The sequence below is a fragment of the Pavona decussata genome, unplaced genomic scaffold (assembly GCF_977016875.1).
Source record: "Pavona decussata unplaced genomic scaffold, jaPavDecu1.1 SCAFFOLD_232, whole genome shotgun sequence".
NCBI classification, from domain to species: Eukaryota; Metazoa; Cnidaria; class Anthozoa; order Scleractinia; family Agariciidae; genus Pavona; species Pavona decussata.
The window spans coordinates 1,705,442-1,728,375 of NW_028145637.1; the positions used below are offsets into that span (position 1 = coordinate 1,705,442).

Sequence of the window (22,934 nt, forward strand, 5' to 3'; positions counted from 1 at the left end):
AGGAAGTACAGTCGCTGGAGACTATCAATAGGGAACTTAAGCAACGACGACGGCAACGAAAACGCCACTTGAAAATATAACTTCGCGTTACTTCTACTTAGTTCGCGATTATTCCAATTTGTTCAACTTGTACAATGTGGGCGAAGTATCCGGGAACTAAATTAATAGGAAAGGCGTTCAATGAAGGAGGGAGAATGAAGAAATCACCGTCGTGTGTTCTAGTTCTCCACAAAACCTTGAATTCGGTCATTTCGCGTTGTCGTTTTGCTGATGCCGGCAGAGAAATGTACAAAAACACACAACGTACGTGCAGAGCAATTGTTTTTGCTTATTTAACGTATTCTTTTGTGGCGTTCTCGTTGCACACCAGAGATGCACTGACAAAGAACCGTTCATTAGACATTGGTCGATCACCTCTTACAAGAACTAAATGACAGGCTCCTCTCATAAGAGGATCGGGTTTTTTTTGAGACAATATATTTTTGTTCCGGCAAAACTGAACGTTTTCACCAACAGCGGAGTACAAGATAAGCTTTACAAAACTGTAGTGTTCTGGGTCAATCAAACAAGCCAAAGTTCGAGAACGCAACTGCTTTCAATTCTAACCGTGGACAACGTGTTCCATCCGCACTGATCTATCGGAAAACTAGTGGAGGAGCGGTTACACAGCTCACAACATTCCACTCTCCGTCACTAAGTCATGAAAACTACTACAAATTCACATCAAACTTAATTTGCAGTGTTTCCATCTAAATAACCTCACAAGTCACAAAATCAGGCAAGTATCGAGGGACGTATCCGTTCCTAGTAGACTTGGGTGTCTTGACTACTGGTCGGGGTTTCTTCCACCTGCAATTCTGGCTTTTCAGCTTCCACCGATGCTCGAATTAGGTCAGCAATAGATGCTTGGGGAACACTGGATCGCTGTATAAGATGGTCTTGATGTCGTCTCAACAGTCGTCCATCTTTCAGTTGAACTACAAATGAAGTTGCACTAGTCGGCTGTTTCAAAACTCCAGGTATTCACTTTGGACCTTTTTTGAAGTTGCTCGCATAAACTGTTTCTCCTTCCAGCATAGTACGTCTCTAAGCATGCCAGTCATTTGCCTGTTTCTGAGAAGCCTGGCTTTGACGTGCTTTCCTCCCTATTTCTGTTTAGACTAGGTGTAGTCTCAACTGGGTTTCCTTACTAGGAATAATTCTGCTGGCGACACTCCTGTTCAAGCCTGAGGGATGATTCTGTAACGAGCTAGAAATCGCGAACCTTGTGTCACCACACTTCCTCCATTCATTTTCTTCAATCCCTCCCTAAATAATTGCACGGCCCTCTCAGCCAGTCCAATTGACGCACGGTGATAGGTCGCGGTTCTGATGTGACGGATTCTGTTTTGTTTGAGGAAAGCTTCAAACTCTTCACTTGTGAAGTTGCTTTCATTATCTGTGACGACGATTTCCGGCAGACCATGTGTTGCATAAGCAGTTCTCGATTTCTCTAGGTGAAGTCGAACTCAGGGTTAATGAGGCCATCCCAGGGATGTAAAGGAGATTCTGGCGGTGACTCCCTGTTTTGTTTGCAGGGACTGCACTGACGCACTTTCTGCTGCAATTCTGCATCCATTTTCGGCCACCACAACTTCTCACCAACGCCTTCATACGGAAAATTCTAGGGTGTGTCTCGTAACTCCTCTACTACTCTTCCTCTTGCTTTAGGGGGTACCACCACTCGATTGCCCCATAGCAAACACCCATCTTCAAAACTTAATTCGTGTTTCCTTGTGAAGTAGGACTTGAATACTTCATCTGAGTTGTGATTGGGCCAACTTTGCTGTACGAACTTGATTACTTGAGACAGCTGGTGCATTGGTAAAAGCATCGACCTTGTCTTGCAAAGGTTGAATGCCTTCCTTGCTGACCTTGTGACCCAGGTAGGTTACTCGAGGTTCCATGAACACACACTCGTTTTCCTGATTTTCGTAAGCCTGCGCTTGCTAGTGGTTTGTAGACTTCTTCCACGTTGTTTAAATGATCTTTGTCACTAGTTCTGGACACTAGGATGTCATCAACTCGGACGATTACATAAGGAATGTTGTGCAGTAGATTCCGGTGATGACGATATTCCGTAGGGCAGATGGTTGTACTGGAACAATCCTTTGTGTATGTTGATGGTGGTGTTGTGTTTAGATTCTTCATCAAGAAGTAACTGCGGATAGGCCTTTCCAGTTTGGTGAATTTTTCACCACCTCCTAAAGTGGCTAAGAGGTCTTCAACCTTCGGGATAGGATAGCTGTCCAGCTTAGACACTTGGTTCACAGTTGTTTGTAGTCTCCACAGATGCGAATAGAGCCGTCTGGTTTCGGGATAGTTACAGTGGGAGCTGCTCATTCGGAGAACTGAACAGGTTCGATTGTTCCCTAATCTTGTAGCCTCTCGAGTTCAGTCTTAATCTTCCCTGTCATAGCGTACGGCACTGGTTTCGCCTTCAAGAACTTCAGTTTTGCCTCTGTTTGCACATGGATCTTTGCCGTCGGGCCAGTGAATGTTCCGAGTCCTTCTCGAAACACTTCTGAGTACTGGTCGATCAATCGTCCAACTGAAGACTTGGTTGTTTTCGTCAACTTCCAATTTAAATTTCGCCTTCTAATTACGCTCAGAACTCTCAACCAGTTGTTTCAAAGTAAGTTAGGCCCCGATCCTTCCACTACGAGTGTTTGTAGTTCCACTTCTTGCAACTCATACTTCACAACAACGTTCCCAGTTCCTAAGACCTTGACTAATTCACCTGCGTGCGTTTGGCACCTCACTTTAGCAGTTGATGTGCGATCGATTCTTCGCAGAATTTCCATCAATGATTCTCTTGTAGGTTTCGTCACTGATGTAGCTGTAGCACAGGTGCCCACTTTCATGCTTGTCTGAACTCCGTTCAGTTGTAGGTAATTCGATACGATTCTCTCCCTTTTGCAGCTATGTGAAACATTGCGTACTCTTTGCATTCTTCTTCCGCGTCTTCTGGTGTCTTCAGGCGATGTGTGTTTCCAGACCTGTTCCTGTTTTGAACACTCGTTTTTCGTTTATTGCGATATTTGTTTGCTTTGTGACCTTTCCTATGGCATCTATAGCACTCTTGTTCCTTATACCTGCACTTATGGGCATCATGAAACTGGCCTCCGCAACGATAGCATTCTTTTGATTGCTTCGGGTTCCTTGGTGCTATTTTGGTGGCTCCTCGCTCATGCAGTTAACTTGTGGTTCTTACGGATTTTCGTTTGGATTCACGTGCTTCAGATCACGTGTATTCCTGTTGGCAATTTCCATCGCGGTGGCTAATTCCATTGCCTTCTTGAATTCCAGTTGACTTTCCGCAAGCAATCTCCGCTGTACGCATTCATCATTCATACTGCAAAGCGGTTGATCACGAAGTATTTTCTCCAGTTGGTCGCTAAATTCGCAATGCTCCTATAATTTCCTCAGTTCGGCAACATATTGTTGTATTGTTTTTCCCAGCTGGCGAAAATGACTTAAATTTGAACTGATAAACGATTGAAGGGGTTCTTAGATTAAAATGATTCTTCACTACGTTGACTAACTCTGCGAACGACTTGTTGGTAGGCTTCCTTGATTTACCAAGTTCCTGATTAACTTGTCAGTTTTCGCTCCTCATGCGCTTAACATTGCCGCTCGCTTCTTGTTGTTGTCCGTTATTTCATTGGCCACAAAATAATGCTCGAGTCGTTTGTTGTACTACATCCAGCTGTCGTTCTCATTGTATTCCTCAATTTTGCCGATCAATGCCATGTTTTCATCCATTCCTCGTCTCCATTGTAATATTCTGGGTCAATTATACCAGCCAAAAATCGAGAACGCGACTGCTTTTAATTCTTACCGTGGACAACGTGTTCCATCCAAACTGATTTGTTGGAAAACTACTGGAGGAGCAGTTACACAGCTCACAACATTCCACAGAAACGTACAAAACTGATCTTTCAGAGAAGAAAGACCTTGACCATGAAATTTTGCGGTGGCTAACAAAGTTGTATCATTCAACTGATGAAAAACTGGGAACATTTACAAAGACACTCTGATCCAGCAGGCTAATCTGGCCCTTTATCCCAGCGTGGTCTCAAATATTACCATCCTCCTCGATACGCATACGCATATTGAGGACGTACGCACGTTCAACGATGAAAACAGAGCGACTCTTAGCACTTTCCCTGAAGCATGCGTAACAGAGACTGTTGTTATTGTGAAAAAGAACGTGATTTGACGGTTGCTAATTCGAACTTTAATGTATGCACACTGACATTACTTCACAGGAATATTTAATTAAGCTTCCCATTGGTGATAGTGAATTTTCTTTTGTTATTGAAACTATTGTATTTTCGTTTGAATTTAAGTTTAAATAGCTTATGCTGTTGTATTCTTTTTGTGTGTAACTGTAACCCTCGGTAATAAACGAAGAGTATAGTTTAGCGTTGCGAATATTTTCAGGTTATGGGCCCAGCACGTTGTTGTTGATGTTGTCAACTGGTTTAGTTGAGTCGTGCTTGAGCTGAACAACGCCTGTGGTTTTTGGATTTGCAAGTAGGATTTTGAATTTATGACGAGTTCGATTTCAAGTTTGCTGTTTGGGTGAGTCATGGAGGAGAAGTGGTCGATCGAGAAACTTGACGGGAGTAACTGGAACACTTGGAAATTTCAGATGAAACATTTGCTTATGGCGAAAGGATTATGGAATCTTGTGGATGGTTCAGAAGTCCTTGCAAGCGGCGCGTCAGCAGCGGTGGAGGCACTTTTCCAGTCGCGGTTACACAAAGCGTTCTCGACAATTGTATTGGCGATTAACAGTGCTCAGCTTTATTGATGAAGAGGCCATGATTCCAGTATTCTGCGCCAAAAAGAGCAGACGACTAGGCTCCAAATTTCTTTGAGCTCCATCAAGACTTCAGATACATTTGCAAAGTACGTGTCGCTAGTCAGAGCTGTCACTGTCCATTTGTTCTCCCTAAAACGGCCCACTCATGTAGGTCAGTTTGTTTTTAAATTATGTAAACAAAATAAGTAGGGAAGTGCTTTTTACCTTAGCTTCAAATTACGCATGTCCCGACTCCCAAGATGAGGACCCTTTGGCCCTCACAGCCATCGTCTTACAATCAGAAAATCCCTACGAACGCCCCTGGACTGCCTGCCATTAAAGAAGATGTGTCCATTGGATTGTAAATATATGACTTTAATTAAGTATATGACACTGCCCCTTTGCAAAAGATTAACAAGCATCTGAGATGGAAACTACAAATTAAAAGGCTACGGAATGGGGATTTTTAGTTTTTTGGGTCAAAATTGTAATTAAACCTAAGCACCTTTTCTTGTACATGAGCAGCTCCTAAAACACCAGAAGACAAGCAAGTCTTTCAAAAACTGTATCCCAGAACTGACAAGCTAAAACCTTTCACTGTACCTAGGACTGTACGATTGATTACCGTTGGATGGTGTGCGTGAGGTAAGTTTTCCTGGCGATCAACAGCCACATTTAGAAAACATGAACATAATGCTAGGTGATACCACATGCCAACTGCTTCCAATCGGTAATGTAGTGCAACTCATCCAACTGCGTTGGCTACCTAAAAGCTTTATTGTTTATACAAAGTAAGTCTAAATAATTTATTCCCCCACGAACTGCTGTGGGTTAAACATCCCAGAATTCAGTGGCGTTTTAGAACTCGAATCTTGTAAGGAGCTGGAAAGCGAGTAAATCCAGAAACTCCTTTAAGATCTGGGAGGCCTCCATCTTCCGCTGGCAAAAATGTAAACTTGTGCAGCATCCAAGACAAAAACAGGAACAGCTCCACCTACAAAAACAAATGTTGTTGTGTTGTTTTGTAAAAAGTTCCATGCGTTACATCAAGCTAATTCTAAAACACGCTATAACGCAAATGGTCAGATAACTAAGACCGTGCCTCCTTTTGCTTCTGCGTATACGTTCTGTGTATCTCGAGATGATTTTTTTAGGACGGCACCTACTGATTCAAACGTATTTTAGCAAGGTTTATAGCTGCGCGGGAAAAGAAGATCTTACCGAGTAACTGCTATTTAAATCTAAAAAGAAAATTGGGCATTTCTCAGAGATAACTAAGTTTCAATTTGGGAAAAAACCATACATTGTTATGTAATCAGAAGCTTTTTAGAACTGTTGTTGCTTTAAAGCAACATGGTTACCCCAATTTTTGTTTTGGACTTCAAAATCCCTTGCTAAGACCTGCTTTTCCCGTATAGCCATAAACTGGGCAAAAAAAAAAAAACAAAACAAAAAACAAACAAACAAAACAAAAGCATCTGTATTACGAGATTACGAGACACAATCCTTAAAAACAGCAACAAAACAAAACTTTTCTATTTAAAGCAGCACGTTACAGTAAACAAACGCGATTTCTCTTACTTTTGCCACAGAATATTGGATATTGCTGAGTGAAATCAACAATAAAGAAACAAATTTGTGACTCAAAACCCGCTGATAATTGCTCGCAAGGTTTCTTTCTTAAGTGACAATTTCGATGGCTCCTATGTTACAGTCGCCTTGGTTTGATTGAAAATCACTGCCTCCCTTCTCTAAAAAGGAATTTAATTTGAAGTTGCGCTATTTTTGATTGTTTGATCATTCAGTTCGATAGTAGTGTCATTAAAGTCTTGCTGTTGGCTTGATTCAAGCTCAATGCTTATAAACGGTGTGATAAAATAACTGTGGTGTTTGTTTGGTATAGATCTCGTACATGTAAGTTCTTGTTCAACTGATATTTAAAGTTGTGCTGACAGTACAATCAATTTAACTACTACGTAGTGTTAACGTTCATAAGCATTTTTGTTTTTAATCTTACCTTCGCCAAGGCTTCACCAGCACAAACTCGGCGTCCAGCTGAGAAAGGCAGAAAATTGCCAGAGTTGGTAATGAGCTGGCCATTGGCATCCATGTGACGATGCGGGTTGAATGAATTTGGATTCTCCCAGCAGTTTGGATCTAGATGAACGTAACTCAGATTGGCCATCACCACAGTGTCCTTAGGAACACGGTATCCAGCAAGTGAGGTGTCTTTCAGTGTGTAATGGGGAATAGCGGTTTCAGCAACATTTCCAAGGCGCAGTGCTTCCATGATTGTGGCCTGAATAAGTACCAGATTTGGACGATCATCCAATTCCGGCATTCGGTCTCTTCCGACTACTTCATCCAACTTGTCGTGTATTTCTGTTTGGTATTCGGGGTTGTTTACCAGGAATGCAATCACCCAACGCAGAGTGGTACTGGTGGTCTCATAACCAGCACTAAACATGTCCTCCAAAGTGTTGACAATGTAGTCATCTGATAGAAGAGATGTTTTGTCCTCTTCTCCAAGCTCACTTTCAGCAGTAATCCTCTCTTTTATAAGGCTTTGAATAAGGCTCTGAACTTCTGTTGTAAGATCAAACTCTTCCAACTGCAGCTTCAACTGCTGGGAAATAATTTCAAAAATTCGATCACTTAGTTTCTTTTCTGTTTTGTAACCTTTAAACGGGAAGTATTTCGCCAGTGGAAATAGATCTAAAACAAAGACCTCGGTATTTAGTTCAGTATCTACAAAGGCAAGGTTATTCAGATGCAAGAGCTCCTCAAAATCCGGATGTGATGAATTAAAGCGTTCTCCAAATGTGATGCGGCAGATGACATTTGCAACACTTTCCATGAGAATCTTTCCAGGGTCAAAGTCTTTTCCATTTTGCTCCTCAAAATACTGTATCAGACTGGTGGCCTGTTCAGAGATCCTCTCCTGCACAAGTTGCTGATCAGAGAGGTACTGCCGGACAGCTGTCATGAACAGCTTACGATGGAATCTCCATCCAGGTCCATAGTTTCCCAAAGCAATATCCTTTCCACCTTACAGGCAGGAATATAAATATTTGTCAAAACGTGATAAAATAATGACATATACTATAATCAACCACCAGTTACTTGTATGATATTACTATGAAGACTGATGATGATGAGGACGATGATGATGGTCTGGACGAACGGGCAACAGACATGTCCATTAAATTTTTTATTATATTACAATGAAAGTTAAACACAAGAGCCTCCTCACAACCACACAGTCTAACCTTAGTAAGTTTGCATCAAAAAGAATTAGTCAAGATCCATGGAAAGAATGGATTTCCTTTCGGAAAAGAAGAACTATTAAACGTGCGTGACTAAAAATAATTTAATATTGCATGATAAATTAATATTAACTGGAAAATTAATTGAACGAATATGTCACGAAATATATCAAAATGTAACGCGAATAAGATTGTAAATTGTAAATTGGCAAAGTCCGAAGTTAATGTAATGCATGAAAATGATTTAACTGCACGTATCTATTAATTAACCTAAATTAGGAACAGAAACGTGTTATTGTGAAATAAGAATTAAATTTAGGAGCAATGCAATAGTGTAGATTTGGAATTTCGCTGTGCTTGTGATTGCAGGGAAAGTTATCAGTGCGTTTTAGTCATGCCACAGCAATAATATAAGAAATGGAGTAGAGACTATTCCAATAGGAGAATTGCTATAATTGGAGATAGGAGAGATTGTACATTCATGTCCCATTTGCATCACAGAATGCTAGTTTATAGTCACGGAAAAAACAAGAACTCTAGAGCATCACGCTCCACTCACTAGGTTTTACGATGTTAAAAACTTTCTGAAAAATTAGAAGGGTAAACTATACACTTAATGTATGGTCCTGAGGGAAACAGCTAGTTTTGTTTTCCGAGAGTCCTGATGTTTCTGACTCGAGGGAAAACAAAACTAACTAGTTTCCCGAGGGATCATATATTAAGTGCTTTGTTATATATTCAGACTCTCCCATCAACAATCACAGCAAAACAAACAAGCAAGCAACTGAGAGGGCAACAACTGCGGAATTGTATCCCGGTCGGGGGCACGTAACCGACAATCAACTAACCACAGAACTCGTTTTACCCCAGTGACCCCACTGAGGTTACCCTATACCTTCAGAGGTGTCTCGCGTCCAAGCGATGCAGGCGCGTCCGGTTGAAACTGCAGATACCTAAACCCTTATATCAAATTAAAGCTTATAGGGCTGGCTAGCAAGCTATACCAAGAATTTTGAAATAAAATGAATTGCCGAATTTTTAGCGTTGTTTCTCGAATCAATTTTTTTCACTTGGAGGAGCCACTTCAAAGAGCTAAAACTGAAAAGGAATTTGTTCGTTTGCCTTCAAATTTGGACAGTAGCTAGTTTAACAAATAAACAACAAAAAGGTCTCTGCGAATTTTTTCTTTAGAAATATTTTTTCTCCGAGAGCGATTTTTGTACTATCACTTAACATTTTTTTCATCCTATTTCGAAAATGCTCTATAATTTTTCATTGCGATTGAATATGGCAAAATGCAGACACGTTTTTTTAGCGCTTTGGGTCCGGAAACTGAGGAGCAAATTAAATTAGCGAAAAAACAAAATTCGCTTTGACTTGTAGCTTTAAAAAGGTAATTCGGACGCTCGTATTTAGAGGTCGTGAAAAATTCAACAATTCATTTTATTTCAAAATTCTTGGTATGTAGTTTGATAGCCAGCTTTAATTTGATATAGGGGTTTAGGTATCTAAAGTTTAAACTGGACGCGCTACATCGCTTAAACGCGAGATACCTCTGAAGGTATACGGTAACCTTAAAGTCTAGCCATATAACAATGACTGTTGTGTCACTAGCACAAAGGTCATAAATGATGGATCAGAGAATCAACTCTTTAACGAACGCATGAAAATACTACTGAGCGTTAACCCTAGTAAGGAAATGGGAAACCAGAGGAGGCAAAGAAAGATCTCGGAGGGAAATCGAACCCACGACCTGCGGATTTGATGGTCTGCTGCTGTCAGCCCAGTAGCATTTTCATGGGTTCAGTGTGGGTTGCAAATGTCCTAACTGTACATGTATACGAGCTATTAAGCTACAGTCGTGAGGTACAGTGCGATTTGGGTCCTGCCCATTACTATAGTTGTTCCCATCAGTTGTTTGTTTCCTTGAGGTTGTGGCACCGACTTCTCCTTTAACAATCTCATTTTTGTCGATGGATATAAACCAGGATCTTCAAAGGAAGTTGCAGTCTGTGTTGTTTACTGATAGATTTCATCATTCACAATCAAGTCGTAAGAAAATTAGTCTCCCTCGCAGCCGTTTTTTGGGCTGTCGAAATCTTACGTCATTTAGATTTTCTGGCATGTGATTGGTCTGTTCTAAAGACCGCAAACAAACCGCAAGGACAATGAGAAAGGAATGCAGTTCGGATGTCAGCAGCCGCTTCTTTTGGGGGGAGCGTTGCGTGACAGCCCAAAAAACGGCTGCGAGGGAGACTATAAGAAAATGGACACCGTATCAACTAATTCTTTCCCACTACAGTTATTTTTAGTTGCCACTTGAAGGGTGAAAAGCAGTCTAATATAAACAGACATATTTGTATGAGAAATACTTTACTGCTAATAGACACTGCATGGTAATTACAATATACTTTGACATTTCAGTTGATTTAAAACCCAGTCTGCCAAAAAATATAACCGGACTAGCTTCTTAACTAATGAACTGCATTGAGGAATAATTTAATATGAAAGAGTATGTCATAAAAAATTATGTGTAATGTGTAATGTGTAATGTGTTATGTGTTGTGGTTTAAAGTTGTTTCATTTGGAACTTTTCTCAGAGCTGCTCAGTTTACTGCTTGAGCTCATCTCAATGTGAAGCACAAAATTTCCATGAGTACACTGAGTAGATTATTATAGTTACTTATATTTTAAATTTACACCTTCATGACATGATATTCATTTAAGTAAACATAATTTGGAACCATTATGAAATTAAGCACCATTGCTTTGAAAAGTTTTACGCAATGCATGTGCAGACTGGAAAAACGTTGGTGGGAAGTTATTGTTGTAAAGGCTGAGTGTATAGTACATGGAGCCTTAGATAAGCTACAGAGGACAAAAGAAGAGGATTAGTATAATTAATTTTTGCTCTTAACATTTGAGAAAAACTAATTCCTGACACAAAACCACAAACATTTTCTAGCGAAATTGTACATACCCAATGTGGTCATCACAAAGCTGTAAAATGGTGGTCTCCCAGCATAATCAGCAGATTTCTTCACCAGGACTTCCTTCACAGAATCAGCATCTTCAGCAACAACAAATTTAAAACTACCAAGTTTCATTGAATAAACTGTGCCATACTTCTTTCGCAAGCTTTATGATATGAAATAAAAAATAATTTAAAGCAATGTTACTTATGGTGGAATGTCATAGGAATGGTGGAGGGGGCATATTTTGAGCCAAAAGTCCAGGAATGTGCTTTATTATTATTTAATATATTATTATTATTATTATTATTATTATTATTATTATTATTATTACTATTATTATTATTATTATTATTATTCAATATTTTACCAGAAAGCTCCTTCAAAAAGTGGTTTTCAAGGAGGTTCTGGGTTGAACATTAATTACAATAACAACAATGCAACAAGGCAAATTCACAACAATAACAATAACTGAGAAATGATGAAAATAATCTATACAATATAGACAGTTGATAAAGTAACTCATAAAATCTAATAATGATATTATAATAATAAATAATAGTCTGTACGAACGCACTCCTCTCAATCCAGCATAAGGTTAATCAGTATCTTGATACCCCAGAGTGCAACGCAGTATGTTTATTTGCATTAGACTTTAGTAAGGATTTTGACTGTGTGAAACACGACCTTTTGTCACAGAAACTAAAACAGCTCCCCGCTCAATCCTTACATAGCAATAATAATAATTAAACACGATAGACTTACAGTTCCTAATATCATTACTTTAATATTGTTCCAGTCGTTAACAGCATGAAAAACTAAGTGCTGTTTACCCTAGTTAGTTTTATTAACAGTGGGGAAATGGAAATTGTTGCCATTAATAATAATAATAATAATAATAATAATAATAATAATAATAATAATAATAATGATAATAATAATTAGTTTTTAAAATTACTCTTTTTGTAGCTTAACAGCTAAATTACAAGAGTGGTCAGGGTACTAATCATATATATACATTAAAGGCCCACCTTCACCCAAGAGTCATTGCGGTCGTTTGTTTTTGTTTTGAAATGCTGTATTGTCCAAGCGCGTGATCTTATTGGCTGTATAAACTCAAGCGGTTCATGCGGGTTTCCTCTACGACTCATGCTGGAGGGAAAAAATATTCGTGATCGCTTATTGCTTTCTCACTCGACTCCCACTCAAATAAAATGGGGTAGTTTTCATATATGAAAACTGTTCCTCGGCGCGCAATACATCTTGGGTGAATGTGGGCCTTTAACATGAAACATTAAACATTTGAACATTTTACTAAGAATCTATATGAGTATTATACCCATGCTTCTCTTTTAAAGAGGTCAGAAATACAACTGAAAGCAAATCAAGGATCAAAGTGTTCCTGACACGTCAGGATTCCAGAAATACATGTATTTCCATATTGCCTCTTCAGTAATTACTCAAGATTAAAATTAAAAATAAAATTAAGGTTATTGCAAATAAAACGGCAAATGTAGTTTTGATTTGCCACCACTGCTGCGTTTTCTCAAATGCATTCCAGCATCTTGGCAGGACACTCGGTGTTGTGGTTACTAAACGGTTGTGTAGTGAAGTGTGTAAAGTGTGTAAGCTTGCGGATATCTCCTTCTTTACCTTCTCGCTGGTCTAATTAAATAAGGCCATCGAACGAACACACTATAGTAAGTTTATCACTGAATGCTGGTCCTAAGTAGGTAAGTTTGAGGGAGCTTCTCGGCTTTTCAAACCACGGGTAATCGAAAAGGTCAATGATATCGAGATATCGACATTGTACAAAAATAAAACCGTATGCATTCGCATAAGTTCATTCTAAATGGAAATAAGATAAATCGGAATGTTCTGGCATTTCCTGGATGTCATGAGACATTTGCACGAAGCGTTGGAAAAATCCCCATGTGTTTTACATGGGGATCAGTTTTATTTTATGCCAGCAAGTTATAAGACTTGCCCCCCGTATCCCGCCGGTGTTGTGTACTCGCTTCTAATTGGCAAAAACAATTAGCTTGACAGCGCTTATGACATCGCTCGCAAATGCACCGAACCGTGAAACTCTCCCTTTAATAAACAGACATACATGTACATGTATTTGCTAACTTTCTATCAGTTCAAGTGACCAGAGTGGATTTTAAAATTAATGTGAGAATAACATACATGTATTTTCAAGATCAACTTTTGCAGGGTGTAACATGTCGATCGAAATGGATCATTGAAAACGTAGTAGATAAGTGGATAGTACTCGATATTTGCTGATAATCATCAATCGACTGCGAAATTAACCAAACCAATAGCCCGATAGCTTGAACCGCAATTTATGTAATGTTTAAAACACGAGCAGCAGTATTTTATAGAGATTTAAAACCACAAGGTGCAGCCAAGTGGTTCTAGATCCAATAAAACATGTGCTGCGAGTTTTTGAACAGCCTCAAAAACATTCCTGGAAAAGCGTATGTCAAGAGAGTTCATAACAGTGATGCTTTTGTGAAAGTTGGAAATTAGCATATGAGAAAAACATTGCATACTAATAAGGAGGGGGTTTTATCGGGTTTTAAAACCACTGCACATTATTTTTTTTTAATACAACTTTTATTAAACACATGTTCAGTACTATATTCCACCATACTTGCTTTACAACAATAAACAATGATTAAAGTTACAATAACCTTCATGTAACAGTGCAATACAACAATTAAATTGACATAACAGTAACAGTTTGTTAGCAATTATGAATGGTACAGGAATTACAGATCTTTAACATTAAACAACACATTTATCGAGTAACAGAGTAATAATATAAATACCACAGAAGTGCTCTAAAGTAAATCTGTATGGCAATTTAGTTTAATAAAAACTGAGCAACCAAGTGGTTTGTCATAAGTGCTGTTGTTATTCAATGTAGAATACTGACATCCAGTGAGCCACAAAGTGGTCCGAGAGTTTTTCAGATATTTGATGTGAATAGAGCTAGTTTGCTGCTTTTGCTTCTCCTCACGTTTGCTTGAGCTTCTAATACAGTGTACTGAATCCGGGTTTAATGAAATCTTGATATAGCTGATTGGCTCGCAGTTTGTTAGTCTGTGTTCGACTGCAGTCTCATCTCCCGCCATACGTTTTTTCATATTTTGATACTTGTCGATTAAAATCAATCAAATCAAATTTTAACAATAAAAATCGATCAAGATTGATAATCGCAAGAAATCTAGTGATCGATTTCTATTGTTTTCTGATATTTGTAGATTGATTAGTATCGAATTTGATCGACAACGATCGTCGATTTTTATCGACTTTCGAAATATCGACATGTTACATGTACATGTACATGTACGCCCTGACTTTTGCCTGACATTGTTTTTATTTAGTTTTGTTTTTTTGTTTTTCATTTCTAGAGCTGCCACCGGGATCAGGCCAACATCTTTCTACAGATGTTTCTCTCATCAATTTGCAGTCCTTAGTCGCACGTCTCATCAACTTGGCTCACGCAACGTCTACACAGAAGAACATAGCAGCTCATATTCGTAGTTACCAGACTTTTTGTGAACTGAGGGTTATTCAGCCTTTTCCTATTGCTGTTGAATCCATCAGCTTATATATCGCATATTTAGTTGCTCAGAAACAAGCATACGGTACTGTACTTAATCATATTAGTAGCCTTAAACATGGTCATCGCCTTGCGGGCTATGAACTCACTTGGAGTTCCGATTATCACTTTCAGCTTTTGCTGCGGGGTGTTAAGCGTTTTTTAGGACAAGCCGTTTCTCGCAAATCTCCTATGACCCCTTCAATCTTGCATGCTGCATTTGATCTTTTTAATTTTCGTATCCCCTTACATGTGGCTATGTGGGCTTTGTTTTTAATCGCATTTTTTACTTTTTTGCGCAAATCTAATCTCGTACCCGACAACACGCGGCAAATTTCCTCCAAGGTTATTACACGGGCAAATTTGGTTTTTACATCTGCGGGCGCTAATATTCATGTTTCCTAACACAGACTATTCAGTGTCAGCAACGATCTCTTATCCTGCCTATTCCCGCCATCCCTGGGTCTCGTCTTTGTCCAATTTTAGCTCTACATCGCCATTTAGCTATCAACCCGGACCCTGTGTCTGCTCCTCTTTTTTTCAGTTTTCTCGGGTTCGGGTTTAGCACCCATCACTTACAAGCAATTATGCGTTTTTCTTTCTAGGGTCTTGTCTAAGCTCCATTTAGATCCCGCGCTTTATTCCCCACATAGTTTCCGCCGGGGCGGGGCGACCTTCGCATTTAATTGTCATGTACCTTCCGAAATCATCAAATTGCAGGGAGATTGGAAAAGCGACGCTTATCTCGTTTATTTAGAATTGTCACAGCAACAAAAACAATGCGCGGTTCACGCTATGGCAAGTAAGCTTCAGTCTATGTTTTCTGCGTAAGTTGTATCATCTATATCACATTAGTTTTCTATCATGTATGTAGTCTTTTATTTATTTCTTTCAACCCACTACCACTTTCATCACCCCAGTTTGGGCACTTTGGCGTTTAGGTTTATTGTCAAGCTATCGATCAGCAGTTTCCGCTTGGCTCAGTAAACTTATTTTTGCCCAAACTCGTGTGTCGTCGTGGTAACGTGGGTTGATTGAGAAATCATTAAATTTTATTACCGGTTATAGAGGTATCGAATGTCTCTTTTATTATATGGCAAGGTAGTCTTAAGGAAAATCTGCGCGTTCTGATTGGTTCTTTCCTGGTCAGGATTTTACCATACGGACCGTTTCTGTGGAAACGGTCATAAGCCGTGTATTTTTGTCTACGACAAAAATTTGCAGCTAAAACTGCGAAGAAAAATCTGAAAATACTTTCATTCTTTGCAAAGAAACTACCCAAAAGACTGATTCCAACATGGACGAAGAAGAATATCATTTACAAAGCAAATTTTACTATCCCAAAGATCTAGAAACCTCTGAAACAGGCATCAGCGAAAGCCACGAAGCCATTGATAATTTTGCAAACAAACAGAGAAGGGAAAACACAAAAGGAAGACGTCTACTGATATGAGCACGTAGAACACGCTACTCAGTTTTATTGAAGCTAATAGCTTGAATAGTCAAGCAATGGAAAGCCTACCTGCGTCCGAGTTTGACCACCTTTTGTCAATTTTTTTTATGAACGTACGCAGGAAAAGGTGAATACGAGCCAGCAACATTTTCCAGTTTTCAGCGCAATATACAGCGATACTTTTCTGAGAAGAAGTATCCATTCAACATACTCAAGGACAACTAGTTTGAGAAATCGAGAAGAATTCTACCTGCAAAGCCCAAGTCACTAGTTCACAAGCACGACCGAAGAAACAAGCTGCAAGCCGCTCAGGCGATTGACGAAAATGAAGAAGATGCTCTTTTTGAGGCAGGAGAATTCGGCGACTCCAATCCAGTTGCACTTCAAAGAACTGTGTGGTGGTTTTTATCCCTACACTTGGGTTTCCAAGCCAGAGATGAGAGCGATGAGGACGATTGACTTAACGCTGCTTCTTTTAAAGTTGAATGTGATTTTCACAGCAACCTTTTCTTGATCCATACTTTGTGATGGGCTAGTAAAGTTTCGACGAAACCAGTTTTGTGAGTTTCAAAAACAAACCGCAGCTGTTAAGATTTTCGTCCAATTCCGCTACAAATCGTTCTTGAAGTCTTTTCTACAATCAACATGATTACATGTAAACGTTCAGTAAATTTGTTTTCCGGCAAACTCGTGGTACCGTAGCTTGTTCTTTCTGGGTTGCTCGCGTCATCAAAAACACTTCACGATGGAAACCCTTTGAATCAAGTGACCGGAAGTGCGTTTTCGGTAAACAAGTTTGCTCCGAGTGCCATATAATAAACTCCTTACTAACCTAGCTTGCTCGAGCCGTACTGGGGAATATTTGCCCTCGGTCATTTTTATACGGACCTCGCTGCACTCAGTCCATACTGCCACGACCTCGGGCCAATATTCCCCAGTACGGCCCTCGCGCTCGGTTAGTAAGAGGTTAATAATCGACTGTGCAGACCGCAAGGACATCTTTTGTAAGATCCGGAGACGAGGCGTAAGCTCTTACCCCCGGCTCTTACCCACCTCTCCCTCCCTAATCTCTTATGATCTTCGTGAAGTTAATAATCATATTGTAGTCTTAGCGTTTTTCAGTTTCGTTGCGTTTAGGTTTATTGTCAAGCTATCGATCAGCAGTTTCCGCTTGGCTCAATAAACTTATTTTTGCCCAAACTAGTGTGTCGTCTTGGTAACGTGGGTTGATTAAAGGAATGTTTTGAAAGATAGTTGCTCAAGTGCAATCGCATATTCGATGTCAACCTTTGATCAATTGTTCTGACATCGTTTATATTAAGTACATTTCAAAACTTTGACCACAATAAATCTACCCGAATTTAGAAACCAGGAGGTATAAAAGCTACGATGTAAATGATATGATTCATCTTCTAACAAACCTTGCCGTGATGTCAAGAAAGCTGTCACCAGGGCCTGAAGTATTTAAGCTCAGCAAATTTCCAATAAAAGGTAAACTCGTCAGACGAGGTCCCGGCGGCATGTTTCTAAACTGATACAGCTCAAACAGTTGATTAAGGATCAACAAGAACACTAAAGCGAGAAAGATATTGCCAAAAGTAAAGTACTCACACAGCGACATCTTGCAGCAATCTAAACAACCTCGTTCCCATGGAAAGGGTTGCTAAAAGACTAGGTCTCGCAAGCCCGCGTAAATACAAATATGGCGCCGACTAAGCTAGTCTTTCAAAGCGTAGATATAAATAGTCTTTACCTACAGTCGATTTATCGATGTAAGGTCCTCTACCCTAAACTGGCAAAGAAAGTCTCTTAGACTTTACTCTTCCGACCCAAGCCGTGTGGTAGTTATTCCCACAAACAGATGAGGTGAACACCCTTGTTTATTGACGCGGTCTTGCCATGTTTTCGGTGAGTTGCAAAACGTTAAGTATTAAGACGATGTTGCAAAAGGAATTTTTCTTGCAACTTGCCTTATAATTTTGTTGCGATGCAAGTTGCATCATTGAAGAGCAATCAGTAGAGGCCTTATATGTCTGAATAACGCTGGACACTTTTTAACATTGGCACGTTGTATATACTTAAACACTTGCACCTGCCCCTGACCTGCACATTTACACATCTGCAGTGATAAGCTATGCCCTTTGCAGATTATATAATTAGAACTAGCAGTTATCAAAGATTATAGTGCGTCGACTTAGTACGTTAGGCACCTAACTGGGTGGCATAAATCATGTTAAGATTACAGGAACATGCAAGTATAGTTGCAAAACAATAGGTTATTGTCTAAGGACAATAATATTATTGTTAACATCCGTACGTGTTATCATAAAAACGTTTTATCATGTTTTATGCAACCAGTCCCAGGTGTTTACAGGGCATCTTACCAATGGTGTGGCGGGGTTCTGTAGTTCCAGTTACTTCTTTGTTTTCCCAGTGCAGGTTATTACCCATGCAGGTGTGTTTTATTCTTCTTTGTTTGTGTGTTTAATACAACCGTTTTCAAATCGGACCTTTCTTTTTTAAACCATTTTTGACACTGTTTGATATTTACTTTTCATATCAATCGTATCCGATATACAACGTCTTTTCTCGATTTCTCGCACTTAGGAACATGCATGTCCACAGAGGTAGGAACAAGGTACGAAACACGGTTTTCTCCACACTGAAGAAGGGTTATATACCTGAAACGTCTGTTTTTTTTTTCAAAACCATTTTTGACACTTTTTGATATTTATTAATTTTTTTACATCAATCCTATTGGATAAACGAACTTTTTTTTTTATTTCTCGCGCGTAGAAATAGGTACTGGGTACGAAACGCGCTGGGCATGATGGACCGTCATAATGCTATTGTGACGTTGCAATATGGCACCTACATACAACCTATTTTCTCGATTTCTCGCGCTAATGAAAGCGTGCGCTGGGCATGATGGACAGCATTGGCACAACGTCTCGATTAGGAAGCGTCTCCTTCGTCGACGCAATTATAATTAGTTGCAAGACAAACCTAGTTTATTGCCCACCGTAACATTCCTATATAATACACCCCAACCTCGCAACAATTACAGCAACAAAAAACGTTGGCTGGTCAGTACATACGTACATACATGTACATACATGCATACATACCCAGCAAACAGATGTATCATCTTTAATGTATTTATGTTGTATTGTTTGGTTAATGGCAAAAATAAATGAATTGAATTGAATTGGATGAATTCAATAGTCATAAACCGTGCAAAAATACTTCGGTATTAGTAGGCACTGTCCTTAAACCAGCTAAAGGTTGAGAGTGCAACTGCTTTTAATTCTAATTGTGGACAGCATGTTCCACCTGAACTGATCTGTTGGAGTAGTTACACAGCTCACATTTTCCACATTCCACACTCTCCCACTAAGTCATGAAAACTATTACATAATAATACGATAAATCAACATCAAACTTAGCATGCAGTTCTTAAGGTGACCGAACACAGTTTTCCAGTATACAGTTGTAAGTAAACATTATTTGAAAACTACCCACTTCTGAGTACCCGAAATTAGCACGGTGCAAGATTAACTAAGAACGAATAAATTTTGATCCTTCTTGTTGAGCAAGGTGCCGTTGCCATAACAATGCAGCAAGCTATTAACGGCCCACAAATAATGGTTTTCCTTAATTTTTAGAGAATGCACTCGTTAGATTTTTTCTATTTTTTTGTTTCCAGTAAAACTTACAAAATACTGACATAGTGATGCTACTTTCATGTAATTTTAACAGAGAGATCTCCTGTAAATGTTGGTTTTGCACTGTAACGTTTTTTGAAGATACCCTCTGTTAGATTCTGGGTTTTGTTTGTAGACGAGTTAAGCTTTTAGAGAACTACTGTTTTGTCAAATTTCCCGAAATTTTAATGAGCGGTTCCTTAGAAAACAGTTCATTTCCAGTAAAACAACCAGTCACAAATTTTTGGTCAAATGCGCATGCATGGCTTTTAATTAGGTTTTCTCAGGAAAGATGAAAAGCATGCTAAAAAAGGGCCTTAGTTCTTCGTGAACTGACTTCTTTTGTTTGGTGGTAAGTGAAAAGGATTCACAAAATAAAGAGAAACTAACCTTTGTGATCCATTTGGTATAAAATCGAGGGATCAATAGTATTTGCTTACAACAACCCTAGCACGCACTTTATAGCATCACTAACAGAATCTGTAAAGCATGCGCAAACTGTGTTCGGCCACCTTAAGTGCCTCAGTCCTAATAACCTAATGAGTCACTTAGTAACAAAATCAGCCAAGTATCAAGGGACGTGTCTATTCCCAGTAGGGTAGCAGTTTTTTGGGAAGCCCTGGAGAGCAGACTGTACAAGCTCCATTGGTGGTGTTGGGGTGTCTTGTCTAGTGGTCAGGGTTTCTTCCACCTGCAATCTTGGCTTTTTAGCTTCCACCGATGGATGAGAAAGATGGTCTTGGGGTGGTCTCAACAGTTGTCCATCTTCCAGTTGAACTACAGATGAGGTTGCACTAGTCAACTGTTTCAAAACTCCAGGTATCCACTTTGGTCCTCCTAATTGAAGTTGCTTGCATAAACTGTTTCTTGATCCTGTCAGCATGGTGTGTTTCTTAGCATGCCAGTTATGTGCCTGTTACTGAGAAGCCTGGCTTTGATGTACAGTACTTTTCTTAAAATTTTTGAGTCGACTCGGTGCCTAATCTCGATCTTGGTTTCCTTCCTAGGAGTATATAATATAGATGGCAACACCCCTGATGAAGTCTGGGGTGTGATTCTGTAATGAGCTAGAAATCGCAAAACTCACATCTCCACACTTCATTCAATTTCTTCAATCCCTCCTTGAATGTTTGCATGGCTCTCACAGTCAGTCCATTTGATGCAGGGTGATAGGGTGCAGTATGACTGATTCCATCTAGTTTGAGGAAATCTTCAAACTCTTCACTTGTGACGGTGTTGCCATTGTCTGTGACAACAATTTCTGGTAGGACATGTGTGGGTTTTGCTAAAAGGTGGCCCATGGCCCATGGCCCAACGGCTCACAGCCCACTTCCCAGTAGACAGTCTGTGCAATTTTCTTTTACGCCCACTTCAAGATGGCAAATACTTAAAATGGTAACTAACACTCTGCTTAGCCTTATTTAGCTTAGGTAGTTTGCGGTTAGTGTGACCGGGTCACATTACGTCTATTTTAGTTTCAAGTCCAAATTATTTTTGCATTGTTTAATTATTCTGAATTAATCATTATTTAGTTATTCCTGAATTTTCTGGTTTCATCACACACCTTAGTTTGTTGTGTAATAGCTACTCCCACGTATCCTGTTTTAGTAGGTTACAGATCACCCTTGCCTTTTTTGGTGTAGATTTTGTACTTTAGACTACTATAAGTTAGCCTCCTTTTGGCTCAGTTAGTTTAGTTCATTAGTTTCACAAGAGCAAGTCACCAAGCAGGACTGAAGTCCCCAAGTCGTAATTCAGATAATTCAGATGTTTATAATTTATCAATAACCCTTGTGTTACTTGTTCCCGTTTTCATTCGTTTCTACCGCGTGATTAATAAACTCGTGAATCTTTTACTCAAATCTGTTGCGTCGACCGTTCTCCCGTCTTACATTAGCCTTAATATTTGGGGCTTGGATATTGAGCCAAAAAGATGCTGATTGTGGCAGCCTGTCATCTGTAGTCTAGTGGTAAGGCTCCTGCTTGGGAATCTGATGACCCGAGTTCGACTCTTATTTTGGTTCCTTTGCTAGGAAGGCTACAATCTTGAAGTGGGCGTTAAAAAGTATTGCTCTTTCCACAGTGGGGTCATGAACTGGGAAGTGGGCTGCGGGTGACCTTTTAGCAAAACCCGGCCATGTGGTGCATTAATGATTCTCAATTTCTTCATTGGAAACACCTCCATCCACTTGGAGTGGGCATCTATCATGAGGAGGAACATTTTTCCAAGGAATAGACTTGCATAGTCTAGGTGAAGTCGACCCCAGAGTTTATGAGGCCATTCCCAGGGGTGTTTTAAGGAGCTTCTAGCGGTGACTTCCTGTTTTTCTGGCAGGGACTGCACTGAAACACTTTCTGCTTCAAATCTGCATCCATTTTCGGCCGCCACATGTAACTTCTTGCCAACGCCTTCATACGGCAAATTCCAGGGTGTGTCTTGTGTAACTCCTCCACCACTGTTCCTCTTTCGTTAGGGGGTACCACCACTTGATTGCCCCACAGCAACCCCCATCTTGAACACTCAATTCATCTTTCCTTGTGATCTGAGTTGTGATTAGGCCAACCTTGCCATATATACCTGATAACTTGAGACAGTATTGGATCACATCTGGTTCCGGTTCTAATTTCATTCACCCTCACCATAGTTGTTTTGAAAAGTTCCATTGCAAATACAGTTTCTGCAGGCAATGGTGTAGTTGGCTGAGGGCATCAGCATTGCTGTGGTCAGGTCCTGGTTTGTAATCAGTGGAGTAGTGATAGGCAGCCAGTGTCAAGGCCCAACGCTGAATTCTCGCTGCTGCCATTGTGGGTATGGCCTTCTCATTAAACAATGTTTCCAATGGTTTGTGGTCAGTGACCAAACTAAAATGTATGCCTTAAAATGTCCTGGCGAAATTTCTTCACGCCAAATACCAGGGCTAGTGGTTGTCTTTCCATGTTGAATTGACTTCTTTCTGCAGTGGAAGGGTCCTGGAAGTATAAGTGATTGGATGCTCTGTGAGGCCATCATCCATTTGATGACAAAGAACGGCCCTTTAACCATATTGTGATTCATCGCATGTCAAGGTTAGCTTCCT

At 39.8% G+C, this 22,934-nt stretch overlaps 2 protein-coding genes and 1 pseudogene across 3 annotated transcripts in view; 2 read left to right on the plus strand and 1 right to left on the minus strand.

The window, feature by feature from the left end:
* Positions 1–5,603: 5,603 nt before the first annotated feature.
* LOC146458693 (steroid 17-alpha-hydroxylase/17,20 lyase-like) lies at positions 5,604–17,805 on the minus strand. Its single transcript, XM_085090506.1, has 4 exons — positions 17,575–17,805; positions 11,096–11,253; positions 6,867–7,897; positions 5,604–5,843 (listed from the first exon to the last, which is right to left on the minus strand). The coding sequence occupies exons 1-4, from the start codon at positions 17,772–17,774 to the stop codon at positions 5,697–5,699; spliced, it is 1,536 nt and encodes a 511-aa protein (XP_084946632.1). The 5' UTR covers positions 17,775–17,805; the 3' UTR covers positions 5,604–5,696.
* LOC146458694 (uncharacterized) lies at positions 14,470–17,029 on the plus strand (annotated as a pseudogene).
* A 30-nt stretch (positions 17,806–17,835) lies between the features above and the next one.
* Positions 17,836–22,934, plus strand: part of LOC146458695 (5'-3' DNA helicase ZGRF1-like) — a 57,394-nt gene continuing 52,295 nt past the window's right edge. The window contains exon 1 of one of the 2 annotated variants that reach the window (XM_085090505.1): positions 17,836–18,061. In XM_085090505.1, the coding sequence (XP_084946631.1) occupies positions 18,053–18,061 (9 nt within the window). In that variant the 5' untranslated portion in view covers positions 17,836–18,052. Of the gene's footprint in view, positions 18,062–18,749; positions 18,792–22,934 lie in introns of those variants that run through there. The other variant, XM_085090504.1, reaches the window with a different exon arrangement.

What these genes read in the sequence shown, in the direction of transcription:
- LOC146458693 (XM_085090506.1), bottom strand. Translation starts at nt 17,774, where the DNA reads ATGTCGCTGTGTGAGTACTTTACTTTTGGCAATATCTTTCTCGCTTTA. An exon ending in TTTCTTGACATCACGGCAAG is followed by an intron (nt 11,254 to 17,574) that starts GTTTGTTAGAAG and finishes CATATCATAAAG; the next exon opens with CTTGCGAAAGAAGTATGGCA. An exon ending in CTTTGTGATGACCACATTGG is followed by an intron (nt 7,898 to 11,095) that starts GTATGTACAATT and finishes CCTGCCTGTAAG; the next exon opens with GTGGAAAGGATATTGCTTTG.